Source organism: Brachyhypopomus gauderio, chromosome 9, assembly GCF_052324685.1.
Source record: "Brachyhypopomus gauderio isolate BG-103 chromosome 9, BGAUD_0.2, whole genome shotgun sequence".
Lineage (NCBI taxonomy): Eukaryota > Metazoa > Chordata > Actinopteri > Gymnotiformes > Hypopomidae > Brachyhypopomus > Brachyhypopomus gauderio.
In genome coordinates this window covers 19,618,396-19,627,427 of record NC_135219.1, presented here as the reverse complement: position 1 = coordinate 19,627,427, position 9,032 = coordinate 19,618,396, and the positions used below count along the sequence as shown (strand labels likewise).

The 9,032-nt window shown below is 42.9% G+C and overlaps 2 protein-coding genes across 2 annotated transcripts; both read right to left on the bottom strand.

Moving 5' to 3' along the window:
• Positions 1-92: 92 nt before the first annotated feature.
• On the bottom strand, positions 93-1,604 carry mixl1 (Mix paired-like homeobox). The gene is made up of 3 exons (XM_077016243.1): positions 1,134-1,604; positions 837-1,054; positions 93-741 (listed from the first exon to the last, which is right to left on the bottom strand). Exons 1-3 carry the CDS (start codon positions 1,381-1,383, stop codon positions 115-117), a joined length of 1,095 nt encoding a protein of 364 aa, XP_076872358.1. The 5' UTR covers positions 1,384-1,604; the 3' UTR covers positions 93-114.
• Positions 1,605-3,046: 1,442 nt separating this feature from the next.
• zpax1 (zona pellucida protein AX 1) lies at positions 3,047-8,688 on the bottom strand. Its single transcript, XM_077017769.1, has 21 exons — positions 8,440-8,688; positions 8,306-8,358; positions 8,135-8,230; positions 7,937-8,061; positions 7,686-7,823; positions 7,415-7,492; positions 7,180-7,344; positions 7,006-7,102; positions 6,719-6,936; positions 6,494-6,644; positions 6,202-6,410; positions 5,598-5,715; positions 5,287-5,486; positions 5,054-5,168; positions 4,674-4,843; positions 4,474-4,589; positions 4,269-4,399; positions 3,842-4,025; positions 3,624-3,762; positions 3,448-3,547; positions 3,047-3,154 (listed from the first exon to the last, which is right to left on the bottom strand). The coding sequence occupies exons 1-21, from the start codon at positions 8,475-8,477 to the stop codon at positions 3,072-3,074; spliced, it is 2,724 nt and encodes a 907-aa protein (XP_076873884.1). The 5' UTR covers positions 8,478-8,688; the 3' UTR covers positions 3,047-3,071.
• Between the last annotated feature and the right edge of the window lie 344 nt (positions 8,689-9,032).

Below are 9,032 nucleotides of genomic sequence, written 5' to 3'. Positions count from 1 at the left end.
TTATAGTGCAATTATTTACATATAAAATAAATAATTGATTACAAATCTCAAACTTTATTTTTTAATATTGGTAACCACTCATTGGGGGACAGTCCACATATTAACTGGAACCTGCTATAAGAAGCCACTAAAACCGGACATGGCTTCTTTCTCCCAGTCAGAGTCGGAATCAGAGAACTCTCTTGCTCCAAAGTGGCCCGAATTGCCATGTTTCACCTCGACTTGCATACGTTGGACCGGACCGGTGACCCGCTTTGGCGGCGACCTGTTAAACGTATTCTGCGCCGGCATCGGAGGAATAACAACTTTCATGTCGGGACCGATGGTTCTGTTAGGAGGGAAGTTGTCATAGTCCACCAGCATGTGTTTAGTCGCAGATTCTCTTGGGGTTTGAACAGAAATGTGGCCCCTGTGGTACTGATAGACGTCAGTTCGGTGGTCTCGGTTCACTCGGTTGGCTTTAATCCCGTCCTGGGTCGTATTCAACACGCATGAACCCGTTGGTCCGTAGTTAAAGTCCGCTGCCTCGCAGTACGACTGGTCGGCGGGGGTCAGCGGCTTGGTGAAGGTGTTCCCTCTGGAGAAAACGGGCATCCGCGGCACCTCACGACTCCTGTGGTGATGTCGAGGGGCAAACGGGACCGTGGGGACTTTATTGGTGTAGCCGGTCCCTTTAGACTTCGTGGGAATCTGCGTCCCCACTTGGCGTCGTGACTTTGCGCGTCGGTTTTGAAACCATACCTTTTAAAAAAAGAAAGAAAACCGTGTAAACGTACATCACACCACACACGTACAAGGTGCTTCTGAAAACATATGCGTATAAACACGGTTCTTACCTGAATTCGAGATTCTGGTAAACCGGTCAGTGCTTCTAGTCTCTCCCTTAAGTAAATATCGGGATATTTTGTGTCCGTGTATATTTTTTCCAGGACTTGGATCTGCTGTTGCGTGAAGTTGGTTCTCTTTCTGCGGTGCGTCAACAGCGCTATGCTGTCCACTCTGGGTCCGGTTGGCTTGGAGGTCATGAACCTTGTCTGCTCGGGTAGACTGTAGTCTGAGTAGACAACATGACATTAAGTTGAAATGTCCTACTAATGTAAAACAAAATATAGACGTCGCTCACAGTTACTTACCCGTCAGGTGATTGTTGGCGGTCCTCTCAATGTTGCTTGCTGAATATTCTTGGACCTGAGACGGAGCGTAGTTCCCAGTCATGATTTTGCCGTGCACGGTCGACATGGCAGGCCGTCTGCGTTTATCCGTGTTCGGTTGTGGACCGACGGATATATATATGTGTGGGCTAAAGCGAAATATACAAGTCCGGCCCGGCCTTTTATTTGAGGTGATCAAAGTGTGCTCGGAAGTCCTGTGAAGAAAGGCCATCACTGCGCCGCCAGCTCGCAGCCATTTGTAGGTGTGAATGTGTCATCGACCAGTGGCTTGTACATAGGTTTATATGTGACTTTAATGGAATCTCCTCCCAGAATACACATCACTTGGAAAAACACTTACATCTTTTGTTGAGATAAAGTTTTAAACATCCTAAATCAATCGACAGCATAGCACCTACAGATACAGAATTGCCCTCATAACCCTTCAACACAGTAACCTTCAACACGGCTAATTCAAAGCAGTCCCAGGGTGAAAATGTTTATTGTTGTTTGAAATGTCATTATAAATTACGTCAGTCATGAAACGTCTTCATGGGCTGCTTGAAAGTAGTATTTTTTTTAGATGTGTGGTCCTGTCTCACCTCACCTGTGAGCTTTATCTGCCTATGAGCTAAAGATGAGCTGAATGTTCAATACACAGTGGTTCTGGACAGTCATTTGCTAGGTGGTATAGCTTTGTCTTCACACCTATTTCTTCTACCTATTTATTAATTTAGGCTTATTTATTGCTAGTGCATTACAACATCTGTTTTGACGGCATCAATGCCATTTTGACAACAGGTAAGAATTTCAGTGCCAGGTTAACCAACATAAAATGGATTTGCTTTGCAAACATCGACTATCTCTGCAGTACTGATAATTATTGAGATAACCCCTTTGTGAAGTACTTTTAGGGTGTCTGTTTCATTTCATGGCAAATCAATTTATTCAAAAACACTTAAATAGTATCCAGTTGTTTATATAAAACACCCAGAGCAGGTAATGACCAGCCATCATGAGTTTTACCATCAGCCAACACAGACAGTTTTCACACCTACAGAATTAACCCCTCAGACAGAGGATTAGCCAAACCTTTGACCACACAAAACACTGGCAGCTGTTGATCACTTGGCCTGCAAGATTAAAAAATCCCATCTGAAGTCCAGTGAACATGAACCAAATGTAGTTTTACAGTACAAAATGTAATTCAGATACAGAACATTCAAAAACAAATATTTCAAGTACCCCCTTTTTTACTTAGACCCTCAATCAACATGGTAGAGGAACGAGCTAGCCACAAGTACAAGATTGTAAGTCTATCCAGCAGAGCTCCATGCCATTACTGTGGCAAGTGTTTATATAGGCTTGAATCAACATACCATCCACAAATCTTTGGATGGAAGATTAAACTAGAATCTGGCCGAGGCATTTTAGGAGCCTACCTCATGTTTATTCCCCGTCTAGTCAACTTATGTAAGCATCAAATACGACTGTTAATCTTCTAAAGTTCCCAAAGCCCGATTCCCTGCATTTGCTGGGCAATTTTGTTGCAAGGGCTTGAAAAAGAAAACGGCTGTGCAGGTCACATCCATAATCATGTACAGTCAAAAAGGACAATCCTCTCCTCTGGAGGGAGCACTATACATGTTAATACAGCTATTGCCCTTGGGTAGGGGCTGCATTTACACCAGTATTTCGGTAAAAAACTAGTACAGTGTCAGTTGTAAACTTATTGCTCTCTAATCAATTAGGTTCCTTTATAAAATTAAGATGGGACCTGTGGGAAATGAAAGTTCATTACAACTTGGATCAGTTGAACAAGAAATGTTGCATTCCAATGGTCTATTCCCAATTTAACTGTTCCTGCACACAAAATAATCAGTAGAGAGACTGAATTGCTTTGAAAACCATTTTATTTTTTTAAAAGTGAATGAAGCTGGAGAGTAGAATCTTCCCAGAGGAAACCTGCCTTCTGAGAAGTGGACCCATCATGCCTCTACGTACTGTAAAGAAAAGGGTCAAAATATCAGTCTTGACAGCTGTGCATCACCACTTGGTAGCAAGACATTGTTGGGTAACTTCATAGCTACAACTGGTATAAAGCTAGTTAGCATTAGAGAAGAAAAAAACCCCTGACCTCAAGTTACACATCAGACATCTGAAGTGCTCTTCACACCCCCGTGTGTGTGTGTGTGTGTGTGGTGGGGGGGTGTCTAGCTTTCTCCACAGGGGGTGCTTGAAGCAATTTCAGGTTGCTTTAGACTGCAGGGGGCTTGCAGAGGTTACAAGTTCATACCTCTCTTGGTGTCACTGGTCAAGGGGAAAGGACACTGCTTCTTACAGATTCCGTCTGTCTGGTTAACGTCACAGATCACAGCTTCACAGCGGACATAAACCTGGAATAGAATGATGAGGTTGGTGTTTTATGCATAGGCAAGTAGCCCCACCCCCCACAGAAACGTAATAATTTACCTGATCCCTGAGGACCACATTGTTTTTGACAAAAGCAAACATCTTTACTTCAAAGCGTTTCAAGTGCGTAGGATACTGAACCCGGTCATCAAGGACATCGTGGAAGATTGTTTCATAATGGTCATGAAGATTCTCACAGCTATTCAGAGAGCACAAAAGCACAACTAAGCAAGGAGTTGCAATATGTTCATAAAGGCTCTCCTGTCAAGTAACATTACCCATTAACAATGAGGTCCCAGCGCAAAGTGGAGACACCATCATTGACTGTAGCCCAACAATTCTCCAAAACCAGCTCTAAACGAGGGTCGGTGGACTGAAGTACTGCCTCAAAATAGAGAGGTTTTCTCAAATACTGCTCCACTGGAAAGTCCTCCTCCACGTAGAAAGCCGTATAAGAATCATCTGTTGAGTGAGGGATAACAGTCACTTCAGACACACGGGCTCAAGTCACTGTGCTGCTCATTTGGCCTCGTCTGGTCTAAATGTCAATGGGCTCAATGTTGCATTTGAACAGGCCAAGTCAAAGTAAGGAGCACAAAGAGGACTCCCCTGGAGAGAGAGTCAACTGTGTATGTGGAATCCACCAGGTGAACTGTGAACACATTAGCATTTAAAAAACAACAAAGCTGAAGTGTAGGAACATACCCTTGGCAAGCCTCATTTTGACCTGCAGTTCTCCTACACCCGTTTCCGCAAAAGGTTCATTTTCCCGCCGCTTGGTGAGGAATGATACTGTCTGGGTGTCATTCAGCATGAAGTAGCAAGACACTGTAACACTAATTTTTTTTAAACAAGTTAATTGATGTATGGAAGTCAAGGTGGCATGTAGGAGGATTAGAACATGGATTACCGATATTCCGTCGTGTCATGACTGGCTGTATGACCTTTTTTCACAACTTCCTGATGGGCACCACCTTTACCACCCACTGAAATCTCATTCTCGTACACCATGAAGCCATCAGTGAACTGGTGGAAAAGATGTATGATTTAAAATGTTTCACACTGATGGGGGAAGAGGGGGGTGCACAATACAGAGCACTACAGTCCTACCATTCTAGTTGTTCCACAGCTGCTTGCATAGAAGGAGAAATAAGCGAAGCGGTCATTGCTGAAAGTGGGTTTACATGAGGGATCCTTCAGTGTTAACTGGCTGGGAACCATCTGGGCTGCAGACTCCACTTTCACTGCAAGTGCAGTCATTGATCCATTGGAGAAACACTCTAATGAGAGAAGCCATCAGGCAAAGTTTAGAACACAGCTCCAAATTGCCACCAAAAGTTTTAAGTTAGTGACCAAGGTTACCAACTAGGCTATATACAAGGTGTGACTGCAAATTTAAATGTGATTGAGGTCAAATCTGCATTCTTCAGTATATAAATGTGCTTCCGGTACTGAAGCAGAACTCTGAAGAACTAGACATAACTACATACCAGTCATGGTCAAAGGAAAACTGCAAGCTAAGGAAAAGTTCTTGACATGCCAGCTGTTGACCGCATCCAGAAGTTGTACATCAAGACGACCCCTCAACGAGGAATGGTGGGTTAACTAGAAATCAAAGGACAAATTGCATTTAGGTCATGTGAGCATACCGGATTGGATTGAGGTTAGTTTAAGCTTTGTGAAGTACATGAACAGGAGTACATTTAGAAACAAAGTACAGTACCTCAAAGACAACATCATGTGCCAGGAAAGGTACGGCCATGCTCATGTGGGTGGCGTTCTCTTTACCCCTGTACTCTTTAAAGACCTCAGTAGATATTTCACGAATCCCCACCACAGCCCTGAAGTTCTTGCCTTGATTCCCATATGTAACCATTATGTAGAAGTTCTCCTCATCACAGGTTCCAAGTATGGTTGGTAAAGCTGGACAAAAAGATCACATGCACCAGCTGAAATACCTAGAGCCAGTTTCACACTAGTCTGGTCCCAAGGAGTACATGATCAAGAAAGCCTTGATGGGCTGCAAATACTCACTGATATCCTTAAGATTTGCTTCCACCAGAGCAGGCTGGGGAAAGGGTGTGTGTTCAGGTAGAATGATCAAGCCATAGATGAAGGGAAGAGTGTAGGTAGTCATCTCTGGTTTAGTGTGCTGTAAGGAAACACCCAGTTAGTTGGACTTTAAATTGAAAATTTGGTTTTCCTAAGGCAGACGCTTTATGGCAACCAAATGGCATTAGCTTTAATATACTGGAATTTAAGTCACCATTTTGTCAATGACCATAATTTCACATTACAGTAGAGTTCCTGCAGTATTCCTTTATACTGAATTCACCAATTTACGTATTTCAGTGTACGCAGTATTCCATTTAATGGGCAAACTGTTCCAGATTTGCTTGACTAATAGAACACCAAAACAAACAGTGAATCAATACCCGTGAATGTATTGCCTTTACAAGGAAATACCATAACCCTGAAATGGAGAACACAAAAAAAAGGGCTACCATGCCAATTTAGCAGGTGGGTGCACACCATGCTTTCATCATACATCAAGACTGATGCATGTCCATACCACCTATGCATCGGGAAGTGCGCAAGAAGTTCTCAAATGTAATGAGTCAACCCAACACATACTTACAGCCTTCAGGACAACGGCGTCAGAGAAAGGCACACGCATGCTGTAAGTTTTGGAGCCATTAGGGAGTCTGTGCTGCTGCACAGTGAAGCCTCTAGCATTGGCTTCAGCCACGGTCATCACACCAGTTGAGAAGGTGATGTTAACCAGCTCCACATCATGCAGAAAACTCCCCAGTGACACATCAAATACTCCAGTTGAGGAGTCGGTATCTGCAATGGAGAAGCAAGGGACGAGTGGATTTAAAAAGAACCTTAAAAATCAAGCTGCATTTGAGAGCACAGTGGGTACTCACTGTCTATGACCTGTGGCGGTCTGGGCTGCACAGGGGTAGTAATTGGATACTGGACTTTATATTTAGTGATGGACCTTCCCTCCTTCCACAGAAGCTCAAGCATTGGTTCAATATTGTAAGTTGTGTAGTACTTGTAATCCAAGGCATGACTCTACAAGAGCGAGATGTGTCAATTTGGCCACCGATAATCCAGATTACAAATCCAAACTGTTGCCAAGCACCAACCTTGTAGTAACCACTGGGTCCACCCACAGGCAAAGTAAGTATGATTTGAGAATCGGTTACAGACAAAGTACAACCCATAGCATTCATCTGCGCTTTATCCAGCCTCTTTCCGTTGATGCCCATGAACAGTTCAAGGATTTCGTACGGCTCGCTCAACAGTGGCGTGATGTATCGGGGCATGTACCAGATTATTTGTTCGTCCGTAAAATGGAGACCACCTGCAAAGGTAAATGGAACATTAACCTTTCCGTCTGAATCCAAGCACCACCGACATCGGCAACGCTTACCAGTTGGACAGGCAGCAGCAGTGTCGATTGTTGTTACAGCCCACTCCTTCCTAAAGTAGGTGGTCACTCTGAAGACCTCCATTTGAACTCCGTTCACCTATTTGGTTAACGCAAGCTGTAGAAAATGCACCAAGTACAACCTGGACGTTTATGCTGCTGTAAGCATTTACTCACATTCTGAGAATACGTTTCAGGCATGTTATAAGGACTTCGCAGCACCAGTCGTGAGGGAGTTGAGGATATCCAATACCCTGCATTCTGTACTTCTGATAACATCATGGGCTTTTCTCTTGGTGTGTAGAAGACCATCCTCCATACATTATTGAGGGAAGTAGAGACCTGCAAGCAAGAGACTTGAAGCAAAGTCCAAAAGCCACAAGGTTTACATCTACAAGGGTTACATCCTTACCTTAGGATTGGCTAAATAGTTTCCCTTAAATTCATGTTTTGGTGGTTCAATGTCAGGGGGTAGCCTGTAAACAGAGACCTAGGAAAACATCCAAATTACAACCCTTCAACCTTTAATTCAAGGGCTCAAGTAGATCAAGGTATTTTGATTAGAGTACCATAATATGGGGCCAGTACAAGTGAATAAGTGAGCATATATTCAAGTGATCAATGGAACTTCATATTTAAGGGTTTTTCCAGCAACAGAGCCTCGAGCTCTTCAACAGCGTTACCTCCATGAAGTTGCGTTCACAGAGAATCTCACGAGAAGCCCACTCGTTGTATTCACAGGTCTGAGACACCTCACGTACGTCGGAATTTTGGTTACCATACATCCGGAGACGCAGTCCAATATTAAATACGCAGTCATTCTGAGGAAGGAAAAGTCAGGCAGTAGCACAACATACAGCAAGAATAAACGTCCAATTGGCATCTAGGATTATGTACAAACAAGGCTACTTTTGGAATAGCTAAACCCCTTTACCTGGTTCTGAGCAAAGCAGCTCAGTAATGATGTATAGATCCTTGTGTTGCCCCAGTGATCAGATTGCATGCTATAGCCACACTTTGCTGCCAACTCAGGAGTTAAATGCACAGCCCGTGAGCCATCTGAAAATATAACACCTCGTCATCCTGGTCAATATTTTAATTGAGCAACAGCTTGAAGTCACAATCAACTTACTGATGGCATCAACTTGAAGCTCACTTCCAATAGTGAGCGATTTGTCCAAGGTGAGTCTCATAACGTTTCCGACACATTCCATGTTCAAGCCAGAATCTGTCAAGTAAAATATCTTAGGCAAAGGACTAGTCTCAGATTACAGTTCAGTACAGCAAATTAATTAAGTCTTACTTTGGTTGAAAGGTGTCTGTGCCAAGACAGCAGTCACTGAAAGCCATGACACACTAATGGAAAGAGTCCAGTTATTTCAAGTTAGCAAATAATCAAAAGATAGGATGAAGGAAAAAAACAAATTAATTACTTACCAAAACCCATATAACCAATGGAGAGACAACATTTTCATATTAACAAAGTCCTATCAGTTTTAAGATACTGTTATCCAAAGCAGTAGCTCCGAAGTAATAATAGTTTGCACTAAAAATGGTTTGGCCCTAACATTACAAATGCCCTGTACTGAATCATATAAATAAAAGGCCTGCAAGCTTATTTATGTGACTAATATCAGGGAGCACTACCATCAAAAAAAGACATTCAACAACCTCAAACTCAAGATGGGACAAAGCACTAACTATAAATAGTCTCTCCAGCGATGTACCGCTAATATGCCAATCCTGCACAGGTGATCCTAATAAATCAGATGCTCGTCAGTCAGGTTTGGTTCAAGTGTAGCCAGTCATAATGTTTTACCTCCAACCAATTATGTGGCTGTCTTCAGAATCCACATTGGATTCAGCCCATCGCTGGGGTTTTTCAGTACTGCTTAAGAAATGAGTTTATTATCTTGATGAAGGACCATGTGGAGATATGTAATTCATAATTTTTTTTTAATTTTTACATAAGCTTCATGTAGAGCTGCTCAACGTGCACCTGAAGATGTATGTTCAGCAGATATTTGTGG